The sequence below is a fragment of the Sturnira hondurensis genome, unplaced genomic scaffold, assembly GCF_014824575.4.
Source record: "Sturnira hondurensis isolate 20B ecotype Veracruz unplaced genomic scaffold, ASM1482457v3 Scaffold0010428, whole genome shotgun sequence".
NCBI classification, from domain to species: Eukaryota; Metazoa; Chordata; class Mammalia; order Chiroptera; family Phyllostomidae; genus Sturnira; species Sturnira hondurensis.
The window spans coordinates 12374925-12398567 of record NW_028083059.1 but is presented as its reverse complement, the minus strand read 5'-3'; the positions used below and the strand labels follow the sequence as shown (position 1 = coordinate 12398567).

At 35.4% G+C, this 23643-nt stretch overlaps 1 protein-coding gene across 1 annotated transcript in view; it reads left to right on the top strand.

Moving 5' to 3' along the window:
* The window catches only part of EPHA3 (EPH receptor A3), a 344437-nt gene that overhangs the window by 85267 nt on the left and 235527 nt on the right, over positions 1–23643 (top strand). The window contains exon 3 of the mRNA XM_037059003.1: positions 8020–8680. Coding sequence (XP_036914898.1) covers positions 8020–8680 — 661 coding nt within the window. The remainder of the gene's footprint in view (positions 1–8019; positions 8681–23643) is intronic.

Sequence of the window (23643 nt, the reverse complement as noted above, 5' to 3'; positions counted from 1 at the left end):
TTCTAACAGAGTGAACAGTTGTCACTCTCTTTAGGTGTAGATGTATCCTGTATACACATTCATAAATAAGTATGTCTTAATAATCTTTTGAGAAATGTTCAATGTACACTTATTCAAAAAAAGTCGTCTTATGACTTCTAGATCTTTGCAGTGGTCTTTCTAAAGTCTTTTTGTTGTTGTTGTTGTTGTTCTGTTTTGTTTTTGAGAACCAGCTACCAGTCCAGAGCTACCCTTGTGCCTGTGTTCCAAAGTTTCTCACTGTAGTAGGTGAAGTGAGACATGTCAGTTGGTATTGCTGAAATTGGCCCAGGCCTCTCTGTTCCAACTAGCTGTAGTGGAACCCAGTTTATTAAACAGGTCTGTTCGTAATTACACATCTTCCAATTTGTTAACACTTTTCCTCTCTATATCTGCCTTGTAGAAGTTCTAGCTTCACTACTCCTCCATTTCTTTTTCCTTAATCCTTTCCCAGGACCTGTCTCCCTCTTTTCCCAGCTTCTTTTAGGACCTCAGATAGAGAGTATCACATCATTTCCCTTGTGTGACACTTATGTCTGTCTCTCCTTCCAGCATCCAAACTTCCAGAGAACAAAAATGACACTTTAACTTTTGACTCTCCATAAATTCTAATCTAGGCATTGCATATGGACATATTTAATAAATGCATGTGGAATTGAATACAATGATAAGGCATTTTTAAAAATCACACATCACTAGAAAAACATAAAAATAGCAGCGTGTCTGAAACCACTTGTCCCACATTCATTCATACGAAGAAAAACATGTAATTGAAAGTAACCTTTGCACACGATTGTTTATGTCTTTTGGTAATGTACACGGTTCACATTTACCAGCAGATGCAAAATAAACACTATGATTAGATTTACTTTGTTTGTTATAATAATATCTTACAGTTCTTTGTGGGAAATGGGAGATGAGGTTTTCAGGTGAGCTCCTACGTAAGGCATGCCTGCGCTTTGGCAAATCCTAGAATCGAAGAACAGACAGAATGAGGGCTGAGCAAAGGGCCATTTTACATAGATAGCCAGGGCTATATAGACACTTTAGACATAGTTTACGAGGAGATTTGGAAGCCTGAGAAACTGATATTGAAGTATACTGTTAGGTCAGCTAGAGAAGAGAAATTAAACACCCAGTTAAGGGACATACAGCATTGGTTCTCAACCTTAAGGGTGCATTAGAATCACCTAGGTCATTCAAAAACAAATTAATTATTTTGGATGGGCACCCATGAAGCAGTTTTTCAAAAAGTTCACTTGCCAATGTGTATGTATGAACCATTGATGTAAGGGAATTAGACAACCTTTGGTCAATAACTTGGGGCATGTGTCCACAGGCAGAATGATGTGGCAACAACCCTGAGATCTCAGTACAGTGCCAGTGACTTCCAGCTGGGAGAGGAGTAACTCAAATTAAAGCCTTAGAATGTTGAAGGCAAAGCAGCTCTAGTTTTTGTCTCCGTTTAGGGCTTTAAGAAACTGAGAAGTACTGAGTATTAAGATGGAAGCATTTGTGAACACAAGGTGCTGGGTAAAGACAGAGAATTCAAGGTAGGGGCTTGCTTATAAGGGACAGAAGGATCCCCATACCCTCAAGTCTTTTGGAGACAATGGCCTTAGTAGCCTGTGTCTTTTAACTTGGAGTATGAACATGTGAGCACACAATATGAAGTACAGATGGTGTATTGTAGAATTGTCACCCCGATAAAATCAACTAAATATCACAATCTGCCCAATATTCCTAATAATTCTAAATAGGGACTATACCATCCTGACCCAAACTCTTGTTCTCACTCTGAAATCCTTCGTTGGCTTTCCCCAGTAGTTAAGTTACCCAAACTAGGCATTGTCCTGTCTATAGGCAATAAGACAGTTCTAACGCTGTTATCAATTTTCTGCTGAATACTTAGTGTTTAAAGGTGAGCATGGGGGGATGGATAGAGGTCATTACTGTTAAGATACTGGTAACACCGTCTCAGTCAGCCCCTTCTGGGCATTTCTATTCTCAAACTCCTGTGTGAATCTTTAGTAATGCTGGGTTTCCAACAACAGTCTCCATTTTCTCTCTCTTTGGTCTTCTGATTACAAATGCAATTTTCTGATTTGATCAAAAATCAACATCAACAGCAACAAAACCTCCAAACAATCCTATTCCTCATTAATCTCAGCTGTTTTATTTCCCTCTACCTTTTCATGTAATACTGTTAGAAATGTACATATGTATACACACATGTATCTGTGTATATGTACTTTAGATACTAGAACAGGCTAACAATATTTATAAATAAATGGAAGCATAATGACTTTTGTAGGTATATCTCTGCTTGACACTTGACAGTGACATCCTTACTCTGAGCAATTACACATCTCTATGCTTAGAATGCTGATGGATGATAAGTGTTCAACTGTATCTATGATGACCACTGAATTATCAAACTCTACGGGAGTGCATTAAGGGGAAGAAATGTGGGAGTAAGAAATATGAATAGAGAATGAAGAGCATGAACCAACTTAATGTCACTTATAATCACTGAATAAAAAGTAATTAGCATTGTAACATGCAGAAATGTCTTATTGAGCATTGAAATACAAAAGCAATATTGTAAACAATAGAATATTGGTAACTGCTTTTTATTATCTACAGATTTCTAAGAAACTGAATTTATGTCTTATTAGGTAAATCATAAACTTATTTTTTCTGACTTTCATACTATTTTTTCCAAATCATGTTAGCTTATGCAGTAAATGTATTGCAGTTCTCCCTCTTTAAAAAAAAATGCAAACATTTTTCTCCTCTCTTCCCATTAGCACATAGTTAAGAGAGAATCCAAGAGAGTAATTGATATCAATGAGTAAAGATTCTTAATTACTATAATTGAAGTTATCAGAATGATAGTTATTAGTTTAAATGCTGATTAATTATTAAAAATGTAGGTTTCCCCAAAAATATATGTTTGAATCAATGACATGGAGTTGTGCTACCTAAAAAATACAAATTAAGGATCTCTTTTGCATCCTACATTGTTTTTGATGACGGGGAATTTCACTGATTCTGCTTCTGGAAATAGATTTCAGAATTACATTGCTAAGGAGAGGAAGTCTGGATACAAGTGGATTCCATTATATAATCTGGGGTGGCCAGGGGAAACAGCACTGAGTTCTATCTGTCTTCTGTGGTCTAATGATAAATGCTTGGAATAAGAATCTGAGAGCCAGACTAAATATCAGAATTATTGAGTAGGGAGAATTGAGCTTTAGAAAGAATGTGAGCTCCTCCTAGTTATATATCCCCTTGTACTGAACACATATTATTGTGGGATACCGCTTACAAAGATTTTCGTTAGGAATTAGGAAAATTAATGGAAAGATCCTTTGAAGCACCTAGTTCTGTATGTCACCCATTTTTATTTCCCGATTCTGTCTTACAACAATGACTATGGCAATATACTATCTCTAATAACTTATAAACATTGCATGTTAGTTCTTGTAGTAGAACAATGGGGCAAATATCGGCATATTTTAAAATTATGAAGTGTAAGCTTTACTACACCAGCTTTAATTAGTGATGTTTTGTTTTTGATGCCATTACTGTGAAAATGCTCATTTAGGGATTTTATTTCTATTGTCTTCAGTCCTCAGTAAATGTTAGTGACTTGTTTTTGCAAGTGGTCTGAGATGGCAAGCCACCATCACTTACAGGCAATTTGGTCTTCATTACAAATTAATGAAGTGATAATTGCTCTCTGCAACCTTTTACATGCAAAGCATCGTGATTCTGTTTGCATTATCTCCTTTCAATTTATACCTCTGGGTTCAAGGACTTATGAAAGCTTGCCAAATGAGCATTGAGAGAGACAAAAATGAGAGAGAGCTCCATAATTAAAAATAATATTTTACATCAAATTGAAAAAGTCTCTCTGTGATCTCTTCTGTTTGATGTTTAGTAAAATGCTGTTCATACATACATAGTAGAAGAAATCTGTAATTGATTCATCAAAGTACAAACTCATATTTATTAAGGAAATCTTGACCTAAATTTTTAAAGTCAATTATGTTATTTTTAAATAATAATGCTCATTATCTAACTTTCTATAAAATACCCACAGAAAACATTTATTCTCTGGAGTTTTTGTTATATCTGTTAATGACATTGGAGAGCCAATGTAGTTGTTAGACAGCAGGACCAAAGGGGGTACATATACTATTACAGAAAGTAGCCCCCACTAGGTTCGAATTATCTGCCGCCAGAGGAAAGATGTCTCTCAATGCCAGAGATTTGTGAAAAGGAAATGAAATGTTTATTTAAAGTGATACAGACTTAGAGTAGTGACCTATTGTCTTCGTTAAAATATCAAAGTCCTTTAGGATACTTAAAAACACACACAGTCCTTCGTTCTCCCTGTACCCTAAACTGGCGTACCATATTTCAGGAAAAGTAGAGATCCCTGATTCAAGCACCATCAGCTGTGTCACCGCCAGGATCTTCAGTTAATCCAAAGTCATGTGGCACCTTCTCATGCCCCACCAACAAAAGTCCTTGCACCCCCTTTTCTTCCAGGCAAAGTATCCCCTACTTCTTAAGCCATGTGGCAAAAAGAAGCACCACAAAGCTGCGAGGTCCCCACTCTCACGAATGCCACAGGGGTTTCCCCATTAAAACTGCAGGGGTCCCCACTCTGGCCAAAACCGCATGGTTCTCTCTTGCATGGCTGCCGAGTCTGGGTTTAAATCCCCATGCCAACCTTCTTCTGGAATCCATTTTTGACTCCTCCTACAATCAGTTACACCTGCCAGCATTCCTGTATTGTTCCAAGTTTACTGGGCTGCCATTGTGAGTCTGGGCAGGTGTGGCCCCATGTCATGGAGCCAATCTTCTTCAAACTCTCATGCAGGTGCTGTAAGCAAGATGTAACTGAGTTACATATTGGGTGGAAGTCACTTCCATCTCTCTGGCTCAAAGCATGGCCATAGCTATTTAACATATCTATGAAACCAGTTAAAGGTTATAGATATGTTAAATGATCATGCCATGGATTAGCTGCAAAGCTGTTGCTGTACAAAACAGCTCTGCATGTTCCTGTTCCCCTTTCCCCCAACTCACACCTGTGGGGAAAGGGGTGAGGACATCATTTATATCTTTGTAATATTTCCAGGACACCTTGAGTTCTGGACCCCATTCCAAATCCCTATTTGGGGCCCCTCTCTTGGCTGCACCCTGTTTCATAGTGATAGAGGATTCCACATAATAATGACTTTTAACATCAGAGAATTTTGTAGCTCCAAGTCTGTTCACTCTTTTAAATTTTTTTTAAAATATTTTATTTATTTATCTTTAGAGGGGAAGGGAAGGAGAGAGGAAGAGAAACATCAATGTATGGTTGCTTCTTATGCATCCCCTGCTGGGAACTGGCCCCTGCCAGGAACTGGCCTGCAACCCAGGCATGTGCCCTGACTGGGAATCGAACCGCGATTGTCTGGTTCACAGGCCCGTGCTCAATCCACTGAGCTACACCAGCACTCTTTTAAATTTTTTAAATATTAAACATATATTAATTTTTCTTTTCTTTTTTAACTTTTATTTTTATTTAATTCTTGTTCAAGTACAGTTTTCTGTCTTATATTACCAGCCCTGCCCCCCCCAGTGCTCCCCACCTCCCTCCCATTTCTGGCCCCCACCCTTAGTTATTGTCCATGTGTCCTTTATACTTGTTCATGTGAATCCTTCCCCTTTTCCCCTATGATTCTCTCCTCTCTCCCCTCTGGACCCTGTCAGCCTGTTCTATATTTCAGTGTCATTAGTCATATTTTGCTTGCTTGTTTGTTTTGTTGTTTAGATTCCTGTTAACGGTGATATCATATGGTATTTATTATCTTAACGTCAAATCCTCAGAACTGAAACTGTTATGTATGTTCTTCTTCATAAAGTCTTCATAAGGTAGATGTTTGAAAATGGCATATTGGTGACTTTTAAAAACACAGTATGAATATTTTCTGTTTTATATTAAGATATAAATGTGTTTTGTATATTAGGTCTAAAGTCAAAATTTGTGTCTTTGTTGGACCTTGGGTGTGACAATGAAGTCAAACCAATTTCGCCTCTAGAAAACTAATGCCTTTCTTATTTTCTAAACTCTGAATGACCAAGCTTATTAAAATAAATAGTACTTTTTACTTATTTGCTTTTGTTTTGTTTTTAGGTTTGTAAGAGAACTAAAGAGAATTTAAGAAGTTTTTAAGCTATGTTGGTGGTAGTCCACAAATTAGTTTTGATAATTCAAACATCATAACATAAACAATTATTTTTATGAGATCAAGGGCAACATAAATATCATATTTCTTTTCTTGTGGTAACCATCAATTTAATAAATTAGCATTTTATCTTATTTTGTGACAAGAAATTATGAATTGAAATATCTATGTTTTTTATATAAATTTAAAATTTTAATATAGTTTAAAAGCTATTGATTAATTTTAAAAGTAGGTAAAACTTTCCATGCCATTGCTTTAGTGGAATAAAATTAAGAATACATTTAAAAAGGGATTCCCAAGGATTGTGTTTATTTATTGACTTACAAAATTAAGATATGTTACCTAAGTAGAACTTTATATTTGTTACTTCTTTGTGTGATTTTTACATGTATTACAAGAAAAATGAATTCGTATGCAACCTCCAAATGGTGAAGTTTTATGCTGCAGACTATGGAGGATATGAGGCGGTATAAAATTTCACAAAAGCACTGAAACAAAACTAAACTTACCTTAACATATACCTGAAATAAATTTATGAATGAATATGGCATTTAATTAGGATTGTGTAACACATATAGTTTCTTGAGAATGGGTATGGTATGAAAGACATCAAGGAAAAAACAGCAGAGTCCAGTTAGAGTTACAGGTAAACAAACGATCAAATGTGTCTTTTGAAAACAATGAAAGCACTCATGTTGACAAGAACATAGTGTATGTATAGTGAAATATAATTCACTAACCATAATTCAAACCTCTAGAAAAGTATAAATGTAGAACCAGTGTTTGGAAAAACACAAATGTGAAATGAAAGTGTTATTGCATAGGTAATGGGAGGCATGGAAGACTGAATTCAAGAATGATATGCTACAAGATGTATCTTGCTGGCAACAGTAGGCAAAATGGGTGTAATTGTAGAATTGTAAGTAACATAAACTATCTGATGCTAGCTTAACATTTTCTCAAAACATGTTACAAGGATCAGAGAAGCCAGGCCTCACTTTTCTAAAAAGATCTTGAAACACTTTAAGTGTTTTTTACAATGACACTTAACTGTTAATAACAGCAACAACCCAAATAGCCATTTATTTCTTGCTTGTGTAAGACTGAATGCTGGGGGAGAAAGAAAGCATGGTTATATTTTTACTTCAAATTTTCTTGCATAGCCTACCAACACATATTCCTTTAAATGACTATGTTTAAAATTTTGTACATGAAGATACATGGTAATTACATCATTTAAACTCATTTTGCTTGGCCATATATTGGTTTTACCAAGATGTGGTCCAAATTGGCAGACGGTTAATAAAGATGAATTTATACAATCATATTTTCATTCTTTTAAAATAATAAACAAAGAAGTAAAATATAATCCTAAACTGCACAACAAAACAATTTTACAGTGTTATTGAAGACACCTGATTTGAGGGCTTGATTCCGGAATATTTGGCTAGGTTCGATGAAATGCTAAGCAACTTTTACCATGAATATCCCACAAACTTCAATGCACCTCATTGTGCTCATCAACATTATAAAACACTTTGTGCCAATGAACTCAGAGGACCTTGCAACTAATGAAAAAAATTAAAACAAGAATGTTATGGCATTGTTCTACATCATGACCTTTAATGGGTAACACTGAAGTTTTTCATTATTTTTTATGTTCTGTGACACCATTCACACCCTGGTCTTATTTATTATTTATTCATTATACTTAACTTAATTAACTCCTTTTTCTCCATTGTTTCTTCAGTGGGAAGAAATTAGTGGTGTTGATGAGCATTACACGCCCATCAGGACCTACCAGGTGTGCAATGTGATGGAGCACAGCCAAAATAACTGGCTGAGGACAAACTGGGTCGCCAGGAACTCAGCTCAGAAGATCTACGTGGAGCTCAAGTTCACCCTACGGGACTGTAATAGCATTCCATTTGTTTTGGGAACTTGCAAGGAAACTTTCAACCTGTATTACATGGAGTCTGACGACGATCATGGGGTCAAGTTCCGGGAGCATCAGTTTACAAAGATCGATACCATTGCAGCTGATGAAAGTTTCACTCAAATGGATCTTGGGGATCGTATTCTTAAGCTCAACACTGAAGTTAGAGAAGTAGGTCCTGTTAACAAAAAGGGATTTTATTTGGCTTTTCAAGACGTGGGGGCCTGTGTTGCCTTGGTGTCCGTGAGAGTGTACTTCAAAAAGTGCCCATTTATAGTGAAGAACCTGGCTATGTTTCCAGACACCGTACCCATGGATTCCCAATCCCTGGTGGAGGTCAGGGGTTCTTGTGTTAACAATTCCAAGGAGGATGATCCTCCCAGGATGTACTGCAGTACAGAAGGTGAATGGCTCGTACCCATTGGCAAGTGCTCATGCAACGCTGGGTATGAAGAAAGAGGTTTTGTGTGCCAAGGTAAGTCTTCCCTCTTTTTGTAAGTGCCCCATTTCTCATCTGAGAGTTCACCATGGAGTCATTGAAAGTAATGCATTTAGCCTGCCCTCGCTTGGCAGGAAATCATGCCTTAAACTGAGCAGAGCCTATCTATAGACTAAATTTGTCCCACTTGATGTGTTGATTCATAGGTTTTTTTAGAAATATTAACGTATTTGAGTATGCAGTGCTGGAGTACATCCCACTAGAGGTGTTACATATACTATTTTTAAGTTTTTTCCTGCTATATAATGACTATGGTAGTGTAACTCTAGGAAAACATATTTTTTTCTGTCATTTTTATGGAGAGACAAGAAACATCACTGGTACTCAGGTAATCTAATTCTAACAGAATTAGATAGTGCTGTTGACTAGCTTTGTGCTTTTCTGTCTCATAGCTTAATGGTCCTTTCTTATACATTCAAATTTAAATGTATAAATGTGTAGGAAAAGTACCTATTCTTTAGAATCTAGTCTGTTTTAACACCTTTGTTGTTACACTCTGCCAAAGGAATTGAGTTTAGTGTTCTGCTTATGGCCATTCAGTAAGTCTCTAGTCCATGGGGAAGAAATTCATATACTTTATAGATAAATTTACCTTTCAATAACAATTTGAACAGAACGTGGCATTTTACTTTTGACTAGCAACATAATTAATAAGAGCAAATGGTACACTCTAGCCTTATACTTCCCAGTATTATTTAGATCCTTGGCAAGCACCATTAAAATACTAATTCAAAGTACAGTTTTGAAAGTTCTGTAATTGAAACAATGCACTAGCAACTCTTTGCTTATATACATGAGTGGAGAGAGAGGTCTAAATAGCCTTCATATTCCACTTTGAATTGTATTTTATGAACATGATATTATTTCTGATACAATATTTGGGAGATTAATTTTAAATAAAATAATTAAGGCTCAGCTTAAGAGGAATTTAAAAATTGTCTATCTCTTGCAATTTGATCCCTATGGAATCCGTGTCTGATACTCATACCCAGAGGACTAGATGTGTCTACATTTTAGCAATATGTATCAATTCTAAGCAGCACCAGCTCACAAAATATTCCATTGAGCAAGAAACCTAATCATTAGATGTTTAGATTTTAAATGATTTTATGTAGTGACTTATATCTCATTTATAGTTATAAGAACTGGAAAATAAGTATCAGTGAAGTAGACTCACATAAAAGTGCTAATAGATAAAAAGCATTTAATTTATTCATTCATCATGCGTGCTGTCTTGTGGACACATTAGTAGAATACTTTTTTTAAAGAGTATCATTAAGTTGTATTCAGAAAGTTCACAATAAATTCAGTATTGCTACCACTTTTCTAACTTCACCTTATTTTACTGAACGGCTTTTTAAAAAGTAACTACTATGCTATTCAACGACATTCCATGTCAAATTGCTCCAGAGAAGACATTTACCTCAAAGTTTTACATCCTCTTCATTACATTGAGGGACATCACCAGCGCAGCTTCGCTATAAAAATGCTATGTTACTACTGACTTTCTCAGTGTTTAAAAATAATGGTTTCAGAATAAAAGGTACATATGCATAAATACAACATATTCTAAGAAAAGATCTTGAAAATAAATCAATAAAACAATTTTAGTAGAATTAAAAATGGTGTGTAAAATGGAATGTGATCAGGATTTAAAAAAGGGATGATACTTCAGTTATGTAATTTGAAGGTGGAGCACATTCGTATGGTCATTTCTGGACATTTGCTGATGCTGTCAGGTGCATTTTGGCTTCCTTTCTCTTCATAATCAACAAATCCTGTGTATTCAGCTTCTTAGACAAAGTGTCAAAGTATTCTACTTTGTTCTGAATTATGTGCAGTGCTGAGTATAAACCAATTTGATTTTAACAAATACTAATTTTAATATCCGCTTCATATATATTTTGTTATGCCTTGAAAATCCAAGACACACACATCAATCCTGCAGTCTTGAATCTGTGACAGTGTAGACCAGCGTGGCTTGAGGCTTGTGATTTGTTTTTGTTGTCAGTGATGGTGCTAGTGTTATGGTTTCCTTTCTTAACTTTTAGTTTTGGGTTGGTTTTTAATAAGCTTGTAGGCTGAATAGCTTTCTGTGATTCTCACAAATCAGCATTTGATCATAAGTACTTCAATTCAGGCACAAAAAAGTAAAAAATGAATAATAGCTAAAGAAACATATATTTCATGAGTTCAGTCTTATTTAGTCTGTTTTTTGTTTACAGAAACATCATGTTACTCTTTTTAAAAAAGATAGAACAATAATTTGATATACCCACTACTTGGAGTGAATGTATAGATGAATTTTAAACACATGAGGAGAATTTTTTAACACAGTAATAAGTAATCATAGCCTAAAACAGAGAAATAAGAGTCCTTCACTTTACTTCAACAAACATTTAATAAACACCTACTTCATTTCAAACACTGTGTTAAGATTTCAAAAATTTTTTAAATAGTTATAAAGCACTTATTTGATGCCAGACACAGTGCTAAATTAAGTAATATTTATGAGTTATTCTACTTTTAATTTAAAACAACCTCCTAATACATACTATTATTACTCCTATTTTAAAAATGAGAACAAAGCTTTGATGGTTGAAATATCTTTCCTTAAGTTCCTTAATGAGCGAGTGTGAGAGCTGAGGTCTGAAATCAGGCAGTCTGATTCCAAAGTCTGCAGCTGTAACCACAACCCACACTGCTTCCTTGTGATTCAGTCTGGTGGAGACAGAGGCTGGGAAACCCGCAAGGACACAAATTCCCCTGGAGTTAGAGTACTGTATGTTGAAGAATGAGTACGGCCACAAAGAGTTGGCACAAAGTAACTAAGAATACGTTAAGACAAGGTTCTAGATTTTTAAGGAAGATTGTTAGCCAAAATGTCACACTGTGGGAAGATTAAGTTTAGCCTAATCTAATAAAATCTGGGTATGTGGATTGTCGTGCACCTTAAGCATTAAAAAGTCTACCAAATTTAATTCAATAAATAATTTTTGACCATCTACTAATACAAATTAATAATGTGCCAGACACAGGGGAAACATACATGAATAAGTCATTATATCTGCCTTCCAGGAGCTCACAATCTTGTATGAAAGATAGCTACATAAATGAATAACTTCAGTGCAAAACAGACCAATAAATCTTCTACCAGGGCTACAAAGGTGCCTTGGTAATGTAGGGGAAAAAGAGATTAGTTTTGAGTATTTCAAAATTATGTAATGGAAATTGTTCATTAATAATGAGAAGCCTTTGAATTAAGCTTTGGACTCATTGTGCTTAGAAACTTTTGGTGCAGAGAGAAAGGGATGATGACTTTACACAGCTTACACATTTCAGAAGGTGAGGTTGGTAATTTGTTTATTGAATCATTATCCCAAAATTTCAAACTGTGGAAAAGTCCCATCAGACTTTGATATTTGTTCCACAGGGAGGCCTTATAGGGGGCGCAGCAGGGACTACCTTTCATGACCAGGCTCTTTTCTGACTTCAGGAATGAAATATTCTGAATTATTTATTCCACTCTAAATGGATATTCAGGACAGTAACTGATGAAAATGTGACAATCTCTGTTTGATAGGAAAATATATTAATAAACACATTTTATATTTAAAAACTTATCCATTACTTTCAGAACCATAAGCCAAGTCTTTGTATATAGAATCAGAATTCTAACCATGGCATTAATCTACTCCCATATATATGCAAACTTTCACTAAAACCCATTTTTTTAAAAAATAAAAAAAATTAAAATTGGAACATGTCTTTCTCTGACTTATTTCACTTAGCATAATACTCTATGGGTCCACCCATGCTGTCACAAAAGTAAGAATTCCTTCTATGGCTGAGTAGTATGCCATGGGGGAATGAATTTAGTACAACTGTTTTATCCACTGACCTACTGATTGGCACTTGGGCTGCTTCCAATTACTGGTTATTCTAAGTAATACTGCAGTGAACATAGGGGTGCATATATTCTTCCAAATTCATGTTTCAGGTTTCTTTGAATATATACCCAGAAGTAGAATCACTGGGTCATACGACAGTTCTATTTTTCAGTTTTTGAGGAAACTATATACACTTTTCCACAGTGTTTACACGGATCTTCATTCCCTCCAAGTGCACGCATAAGTGTTCTATTTTCTCCCCATCAACCCAAACACTTGTTGTTTGTTGATTCATTGATGACAACCATTTTGGCAGGTGTTAGGTGATCCTAAGGAACAAAATAAACAAACTGACAAAATAGGAAGCAGACTCATAGATACAGAACAAAAACAGACAGCTTTCAGAGGGAAGGAGGTTGGGTTAAATAGGTGAAGGTATTACACCAAAAAGAATTTCATAGGCACAGACAACAGTATGGTCATTACCAGAGGGAAAGCGGAGTAGGAGGAGGTCAAAGAGGATCAAGGGGGTAAAAATGGTGATGGAAGGAGACTAGACTGTGAACACACAAGCTGCAGATGTTGTACTATAGAACTGTACACTTGAAAGCTATATCATTTTATAAACCAATGTCAACCCAATAAAGTAAATTAAATTTAAAAATAAAATGAGAAAAGGTAGACAATATCCTTTTATCATTTATTCAGTTATTAAACATTTATTGAGCCTCAATGTGTGCCAAATCCTGTCAAACAACGGAAAAACAGAGATGGGCATTATCACTGGGTTTAGCTGATAATTCAAAAATGTGAGTGTGTGTGTATACAAATGAATGTGTCTTACAATGTAAAATGTTTTGGTCTCTGCCTCCAAACAAGCATAGATTTTTAACTGAATTAGAAAATGTAGTTAAGTTAATAATAGTTTAAACTGAAGACAAGGTATGAGTATTGATGAGGAAGAGGATATTGATGTGGGAGTCTTATGATTGATGGGAAATTAACATTTTTAGCAACAAATGCTTTCTGTTGCTGGTCTCTTTGCTATCTAGAAAACATGAGGAAACGAGTAGAAAATGATGCAGTTCTCTCTTTCAAGGACTGGTTAGAGGAAGAAAATTAGGGAGCAGTGAAAGAAATGTTGGTGAAGAATCAGAGATTGCATGCCAAGCAAACTTGAAATGCAGAAAATAGGCAGCTCCAGGAAAATAGAAAGTATTTATTATAATAAATTTGGTGAAACAGAAATACACATTAAAAAATAACTACACATGTTTCAACTAATAAGGGTAAAGATTAGTGAGAAAAGTAAGAAATAATGTATCAGACTTGGGTTTCTCACAGTTTCTTTGATATATACTTTAAAATATGGCTTTAGTTTAAGAAAGTCAATTCTCAATTTAATGATAGAGTAAGAAATTGTGGTATCTCTTAATTTACTGTGTGTGTGGCTCAAACCTCATTTGGACCATGTTTCTGAAATCCGGGCAAACTTGCAGGATGTTAAATATATAGTCAGACAGGTTGAGTTGTTTTTATAAGATGTCCATAAACCTACTTTTAACAAGATAAAATTAAAAAAATAAAATTATACATGTAAATCACCTGCTATTTGCTTTCAATCTTTGATTATTTTGTTTTACGTAACTTATTTCATTTGGGAAATCTTTCATACTTCTCATTGCACATCCCAGCATAATTCTTTTCACTTTTTAAGATTGGAGGTGTGGGGAAATTTCACATTAATTCCAAGGAAACCTCATGATCTTTATGTTTTTTTTAAAAAATCCTGGCTAATGAATTATGTTTTCTGCTTTGATTTAGTTTGAAGAGAATAAAGGAAACTGCTAATGGCTTTTTATATAGTCAATTAATTACATTTGAAGCAAACACCAGGAGGTTACTATAAATATCCCTGCTCCCACAGACTTTGTTTAGACTTAATGTACCAAATACCTTATTAATGTCACCGAAGAATCTGTTGCTCTGTGCTTTATCTCTGTGCATTCATTGTGGAATGCTAACTTTGTTGCTTGTTCTTGTACTTTAGCAGCTTCATGGAAAAGTGTGTTTGGTGTGAGGCATGAAGACATCTAGGCTTTTTGAGAGTTATTCATAATTATGTTTGTTTCACCTAGAACTTAACAATACCAATTTTTACTCTCCATTTATTTCTCTGTCAGTTCAGAAACTGTCTTCAAGAAGCCATCAAGGTTTCAGTAACAGAATGATTTAGAGATTCTGTTTGCCCTGACAGAAGAGCTGGAGAAAATTTAAATGCTCAGAAGTTTCTTTTTGTTGTTGTTGTTTTGGGGTTTTTTTGGTAATAATAAATTTGATTATATTTTTAACATCAATATTATTCTCATTTTCTTTTTTTAATTTTTTAAAATTTATTTAATGATTTTTCAAGTACAGTTTTCTATTACTCCCATCCTATCCTACCCCCCGTTCTCCCCCCCTCCCATTTCCACCCTTATCAGTTGTTGTCCATGTGTCCTTTATACTTGTACCTGTAAACCCTTCCCCTTTTCCCCTGAAATTCCCTCCCCTCTCCCCCCTGGTCACTGTCAGCCTGTTCTGTATTTCAGTGTCTTTGGTTATATTTTGCTTGCTTGTTTGTTTTGTTGTTTAGCTTCCTGTTAATGGTGAGATCATATGATATTTGTCCTTCAACACGTTTCTTAAAACCTTCTGAGTCTACATGTACCTTCTACAACTGCAGGGTGTTCATTTGTTTGAATGAGTTTAGAAGCATTTCTTTCCAGTTGTTCTAAGACTGGAAGGTGCTGGAGAAGATGGGCCGCTTCTTTGCAGGGACATTGTGCCTAGAACTTGGCAGATTATACTTAAGTTCTCAAGTAGATAATTACTGAGTAAATAAATACTGGGAGATTTCTATAAAACTTTGCATTTTTACACTGTAAATTCTTGTAAGAACATATTTTATATTATTTATTTTTGAATTCACGAGACCTTTCAAAATGGCATGCATATAAAGATGTTCATGTTCCTAATTTGAAAAGAATTTGACTATTGGAGCACATACAGTTGCAACAAGTTACAAGGAGATTTATTGAATTGTCGTTACAGTGTATATGAGTGTGCATGCATTGAGTACATGGAATAAAGCAGTAAGATTTTATATACCTAAGAGAATACTTTTTCTGTTATAAATATATGGTGAATATTGATTTTGCTGACTTGCAAAAATTAATTACCAATAGTTTCATACCTATAAAAAAGATCAATTTATGAAGATGCTAAAATTTGTTACTTAATTTTACACAATTCATTCTTAAAGTATGGATTCATCTTTTAAGGACTGTACTGAAATTATCAGGTTTCTTACCTGGAAATACGAAATTTTATTTCAAGTGTAGAAAAAAAGCCCTCTATTCTACTTTGCCGTTAGCTGTTACACACCAATGACTTTTCAGACAAATGAATTTATTTAAATAAAAGTATGCCACTTGTAAGTCATACTCTAACTTCTAAATAAATTAAGCAAATATGTTATGATAGCTTTGTAATAGCTATAAAATCTTTGATTTATACAAATTTCTGTGTCTGTTCACCAATTTATAAAATAAGTTTTGGCAGCATTAACACGATGCAGAAAACTTCTCCAAGCTTGTTCTCAAATTTGAGTTTTCATTCAGTTGTCTGTGTAGCAAAACTTGCTGTTGCTGGTATCTTGCTGTTGGGCTCAAGGGCAGCGGGAACGCTGCTGGTCAGACATGGGTGGCCAACTAGTCTGAACATCAGTGTCCTCATTCATGAAACGCACCCCTTAAAATTTCCAACAAATTTGATTTTTAGCCCACTGTTCAGTATCTGGCATGGGATAAAAGGTATGTGAGCTTATTTTTATTGTCAATCAGCAGCATTATTGGAATATATTGCCTTCCTTACTTTCTTGTTTTAATTTGTGTTAAAATACTTAGATATGACAAACTTATCCTTTTACTATTCTGTTTCTTAACTTAAACCTTAGCCTTTAGAGACACCTTGAGGGAGAGAAAATAGCTTATAATAAATTTATATAATTATGTATTTATTATTCTGTCATTGGTGGTCCACCTTTTTTCAATCAGAATTTTTTTTTCTTGAGAGACTTCATTTTTCGTTTCACTAAATTCCTATTCTATTCAATCGTAGGTGATATTTCTTCTAGTCTTATTGTTAGCATTTCTTTTTCTTTTCCTTCTTCTAAACAGCTCTTGATTTTTCCCATCTGGTACATGTCTCAGTTGCTTATTGTTTCTAGCGCAGGCCTTTCCACTGGTTTTTCCAAAGCAACCTTGAATTTGTAGATGGACATTTTTATATTGTATACCTAGAGAGATATTCAGGTTTTCACTGACTTGAGAAAATATAGTCCAGGAAACCAGCAATCAACAGTAACAAAATAAAATAAAAATGCTACATTTCCAACACATTAAATCTTCAATTATTTTATACTGTGCTCTGCAATTACAGTCATTATATGAAAGACTAGAATAGATAGTTGGAAAGGATATAATAATAAATAATGTCTTTGCTTTGCGAAAACTATGTGAGCCAAAAATAAGTAATGAAGTAAACAAAATATTGGGTTGGTCAAAAAGTCTGTTTAATTTTCTCTGTAAAATAAAACACACTTTTTTCATTTTCACCAATAACTTTATTGATTTGGATATTTTGAATATGTTGGCTATCTCCCGCTATTAGCTTCTAGTCAGTAGAGGCCATGGGTGCTGCTAAACATTTTCCAATATGTAAATCAGTCCCACAGAAAAGAAGTACTTGACCAAAATATCAATAGTATCAAGAAACCTCACAAACTCCTTTTGACATGATCACTCAGTCACCACACCTTCTCCATACACTGCACAAATCTTTTCTTGCATTTCAGTTGCATTTTTACTTTCCTTGAAATAATAAAGCATAAAGTGATGAAAATGTGGCATAGCCTCTTTCTTCTTCAATATTGAAAAGGTTGCATAAAAATTCACCAATGATGATGAGTTATTTTAAAAAGGATTTTATTCATTTATTTTTAGAGGGGAAGGGAAGGAGAGAGGGAGAGAAATATCAACGTATGGTTGCCTCTCGTGTGTTCCCTGCTGGGAACTGGGCTGCAACCCAGGCATGTGCCCTGACTGGGAATCAAACCGCTATTCTCTGGTTCGCAGGCCCACGCTCAGTCCACTGAGCTACACCAGCCAGGGCTGATGATGAGTTTTTTAAATGCTTACTGATATGACAACTATTAGAATACAATCCAACAAAATTGTTTTGAGTGGAATTAAAGATAACTAACACTACTAGAGCCATGGTACAGAAAAACTAAAGGAACACTTTGGCTCACCCAATATTTGTCAATCCACTTTACTCTGTGTAGATTTAATTTATTTCAGGCATTTGTTATGTGTACTTAAGAATCACCAAAATAGGGGAAAAGGCAGCAGAGAAAACAATATAAAATGTATGAAGTAAATGTTGAATGTGCTTATATGATTACTGTGTGATATTACTGGAAACTTGTAATCAAATTGTGTCAATGTACTATCTAAATAGTAATTAAGTAAAAACTCCTATCAAATATGAAAAAGAGAGGAAAAGTAAGGGAGCATATTTTGTTTGTGACTTATTTAAGTATGTAGTTTGTTTTTGAGTCTGTATGGAAACAAACAGTATAAATTTGAACCGTGGATTTGCATATTTAAGATACTAGGAAGAAATGTGAATTCTTTGTTCTGTATATACTAAAAATTAGATTATTTTGAGCAGTCAGAGACAATTTAATTGCAAACATATTTAGGACAGATATGCCTGTCCTTAAATTTAGGGAGGAGAACAAATTCCTATCTAACCATTTAAATACCTCATAATCAGTAAGAAGTTAAATGATCAGCCATGAACCACCATAAAAGACCCTAAAAATCACAGGCAGCTTTATAAATGCTAGTAACATTCTAACACAGAATTACAACTGAATGAGAATTATAGTGTTTTAGTAAAATGCTATTCTTGTACTTTACATGGGTTAATTTAGTTATATAACCTTATTAATTTTAATTTTATTGTTCAAAGAGGGAAAAATAGTAGACATTTTCTCTTTTAGTAAGTACTTTACCACCCTTTATCATAACCTGGAAGAACATTTTATAGGTCAGCATTCAGATATTTTCCTAAGGTTCTAACCCAGTTTATAGTCAGCCCTTATCAAGCAGCTGTAAGGTACCTGCTTTTGACCAAGTGCTATTTTCTGTATCTCTAAGTTGTGTGAACTTTCAGAGGCCATTACTGATTTGGTTCAAATAACCATTTATGTAACACCAATATATCAAAGGTATAGTCTTTGGAGAACACAAATAATTTGCCAATTGAATGGGTTATTTGTTTAAGAGTTGTCTGTGGCAAAATATGGATTAAGCTTCCCAGGACAGTATTCATTGAGCAAATCTAAAACATAAAAATGTATGTGTCCAATGGCAGAAACAAAAACAGCTTTTGTTTTACTTGAAATAAGTTGTTTCCATCATTGAAGCTTTGGATACCATTCACTAAGTACCTATTAACATAAACTCATCTGAAAGGTGATTAGAATCTTCCAAGAAAAAGTGATATCTATGCCTATTTATTTGTGAGAGAAGGGATATTGGTTATTCTGAGTATATAAAAATTAAACTGAGTTTAGCATCTTGATCAATAACACTGCCATACAGCTCATGGATCTGCCGTCATAATTTACTGCCAAGTCTAGTAAGACTCTGCAGGAAGCATTGAAGCTTCATTTCTATTTTTATTTCTTTACCTTAAACTACTTTGGGGTTTATGGAGACAGTCTTTTTTGGTTCTTTTTTGCTGGATGGCATTTGACTAAACAAAATTTTTAAAGCTTATGTATTATATAACCTATGGCTTTTTGTAAGTAATACTGATTTTGGAGTTTTCAAACTTCTTGCTTTTGCATTTTTTACTTTTATTGATAAATGATTAACATTAGTTTCAGGTATACAGCACAATGACTTGATATTTTTATATGTATTACAAAATGATCACTGCAGTAAGTCTAGTTAAACATCCATTACCTCATTTTTCCCCACCACTCCCACCCGCCCAAGCCATCCCCACCTCCCACCCTCAGTCCTACCCTTCTTTGGCTTTGCCCACGTGTCCTTTAGCTATTGAGATATTGCCAAAGTTTCCATGTTTTAAAATTTAGAAAACGCAACGTAATTTTTCAGAATGCATGTACCAATTCTAAAAATGATTACCGATAGTTATTAAATTTTCTGATCATTTGTTTTATTGTTTTTAGTCGACCCCTCCCAGAGGAAGAGAAATCAGACCCTCTGCAAAATAAACTGAGAACTGGAGCTTTTTCTCCCTCTTGAGATTCTCAGATTCTGTGAAATGCATCGGTAATCGTTCCACAATGATTGCTCTGCCAGTACAGCTTCATCGAACACTCTCCACCTTCTTTCCTGTGATCTCTCCCTCCACTTAGGTCTGTGTATGGAGTTTTGACAATCCCTTATTAGTTCCAGAGCAGAACTTATAAGAGCTAATAAGGGTTTACATTACAGCTCTGACAGCTGGCCCTAAACTTTAATGGAGAACAATTGTAGAGAGAAGTATGAGTTTTGATAATATTTGATGAAAGTGCTCTTAAAGTAAGAGCCATTTGGAAAGAATCGTATGACTGGACAGAGTGTACGTATGAGCCATGCTGTCACTTTTCACCTTCCAGGTGTGGACAAACAGTCTGTTGGCAGATAACTCTATAATCACTTTTGGATGCCTCTTTTAGGGAACAGAGTCAATAGCAGTAAAAGCAATATGTACCATACACTTTGGTCATTCTGTGATTTTCTATTGTTTGGATAGTTCTCTGAGATGTGTAGCTAGTGATTGTCCTTTAGAAACATGATCACAATGTGAATTTTGAATCACAGATTTTTTTTTCTGGAAACTTATGGATCCCAAAGGTGACTCAAGATCATGGAACAACTCTCATATAATCAGCCACAGACCTTTGTATTATAAAAAGACAAATAAGAAGCAAGTATGACTTCTAATAGCAAAAGACCTGAGTGTAAATACTCTGAATTCTCTGTTCAGTGGTCATTTACAGTGCTGCAAAGTTGAGACTCGGATGCTGTGATTGAGAGCAGCTGTTGCCTTTTGACATGAAGACTCTTTCAACTAGAAAAGGCAAAGCATATATGCTGTAGGTTGAGGTGATACCATTCCAGAATTAATGCATAAAGAACATGTTGTGAACCTCAGAAACGAGTCAGTGTATGTAATTGGTTAGAAAGGAATATTTTTGCTTGTTTGGCAGTCATTAGAGAAAAAAGTCTATATTTCAGAGATTTGGCTCTATTTGCTGTCTTTATGGTGCTGCAATATTAAAGATGAAATATTTCAATCTATCAGTCAGCATGTGTAAAAGTTGCGTGGCATACAGAATTAATATGCTGTAGGAGAGAAGAATAGTTCTTTCTTTCAAGCATTCTATGTTCTAAAGGTGATAGGAACTGAATTTATGCTAAATGAAAGTGTGCAAAACATTCATAAGAAAAACCTGCTGCTGAGATGTCTTGAATAGAGGGTTTTCAATCTCTATACAGTTAGATATTGCACCATTGTTTATTGTTGTCCACAAAAATATAACGAGCGCCTACTACACCTGGTGTCACTGGAAAGGTGGCTCTGAACAGAACAGAAACACTTGCCTGCCCTCAAAGAATTTAGTTTGGGTGGGAATATCTAGAAATCAACGGCTAATGCAAATTCTCTCTGTGCGCCACTCAGAATTTTAAAGCCTAGAGCAATGTTCTCAGCCCTGGCGAGATTGCCCCCAAGGGGCATTTGGCAATGTCTGAAGACGTGTTTAGCTGCCGTACTGGAAGAGGCGCTTGCTACTGGCATCTGGGTTTAGAGGTCGGGGCTGCTGCTACGTATTCTACGGTGCCCAGGGCAGCCTCTCGGCAAAAATCCCCCAGTCAAACATGGTGATAGTGTCAGGGTAGAGAAACCTTACTCTAGAATCACTTATTTTTTAGGTAGAGATAGGAATTAAAGCTAAAAGTTCAATTTGTACTTAGTGGCGCCTAAACTGGAACCCTGGCTCAAGCCTGAGTGTGAGGATTCTCTTTCTTTCTGGAATTTACTTAGAAATTTCTATAATTTCTGAAGACATATGAAGTCCTACTAATTATTTAGATCATTAGAAAATGATGCCTGCAAAAAAACAAAGACAAAACTAAGATTCCTTATCTGGGAGAAAGAATAAAGGTTTCAGGAATATTGACCTGAGATGAATTTTAAAAGAGGGGAAGAATATTACTTGCAAGGAGCCGGGCAAAGTGACTGGCTTTCAGTGGCTTGAATTTAGTAGTGCAAGAACAGAGAATGTGAAGAGAAAATAAAATAAAATCATAAAAAAAAGAATGTGAAGAGAGCAATGAAAGAGATATCAATGAGAAAGCATTTGGAGATTGAGGGCCTTTCCTTAGGCAAAGAGTCCAAACAGCTGCCATGGAGTTCGCTCCCTTTTAGGGTACTCTGAATGCTGACGTGAAATCCAATCTGGCATTTGACTCTCTTTTCTTCTGTAATGTGATACCAATGCGAAGATGATAGGTGGATGTGGCTATATCACACCACATATTGTATTAATAGTCTTTGTATGAGAGGTGTCTATGCTTCTAGTTCTAGGGCTGCTCCTTCTTTGAAAATTAGACCAGCACCTCAACATCAGCTGTTTCTTTTAAAAATAGCCATTTTTTAGAGGAGAGAATAGCTTCTACCTGAGCTGGGGAGCTCATTCAATCCCCCCAATGACTTATGAGGAAGGTGCCATCATGTCCCCACTTTCCGTGAGAGGAAAGTAGAGGCTTAGAAAATTTAGACAGTTGTCTGAGGTAACAGTTGGTTAGTAAGTCGTGAAACTGGAAGTTGACTGCGGAGCACTTGTGAGTGACCAGTGGTCACTTAGCCTCCCTAGGGGCTGTAAGGAACTGGAAGCCCACCAGCTGGTGTTTTCAGAAACAGCCCATGCAGCTCAGGGCTGTAATTATCGTAAAAATGCTTTTGAGGATGCTATTTAATACTTTCTGCCATATCCCCTCTCTTAGCCCCATCGTGGGCATTTTCCTCTGGCTCCAGTGAAAGGAATGGTTGTGTTTCTTCGGTTACTAAATTGTTTTTACTTTCCGTAACTGATTCATGTGATGGCCCCGATATCCTGTTTGCACTTCCTGTAGAAGTTCACCGAATTATCTGTCTTCCTACTCCCCCAAAACAGGTATGCCCTTGCAACATACTTTTTTGACACTAAATTCACAATTTTACTTTTTCCTTTGTACTCTTTTGTGCTCTGTTATTCACCTTTTATAAAGCATTTTATAGTGATTTAATCTATCTTGAATTGTGGGTGAGTCATAAATATACAAGAAGTGCCATTTGTTGATTGTCTAGTGTGTGCCCTGATTAACATACCACTTAAGCCTCAACAAAACCATTCCCAGGTAAACTTTAATGACCACATTTTACCAGGGCTAAGAGAACTTAACTAATTAGCCTCCTATCACAGTGTCAGGGTGTAAATTTGGGTTTGTCTAATTCTGAAACTTAATCTTTCTCTAACATAATATAATAAGTTAATATTTTTCATTTAATGCTTCCTTGCAAATCAACATAATGTGAAAATTAACAAGTCTGGCTGCCAAAAGAATAGCTGGAAAATTTGGTTATTGGAGTTGACATACAAAGACTGACACTATCTCTTTAAAAAGGCAGGAACTTCATATTCATTTACATAACACTTTCCTCTTTTTTCAGTATAGATTTGCATGAAATGCGAACACAAAGATGTTTTAACAGGGAATCTCTGGCCTTTATCTCCTGGCCATGTGGAACTGAGTCACGCCTCTAATTACCTTTGCTTCTCTCTCCATTGCTCCTGCTGTTGCTGAGGACATGATTGATAGGAGATGATGGCGAGTAGGGAACCAGGGCTCAGAAAGACACTCACTGTGTGCCCAATGTGTA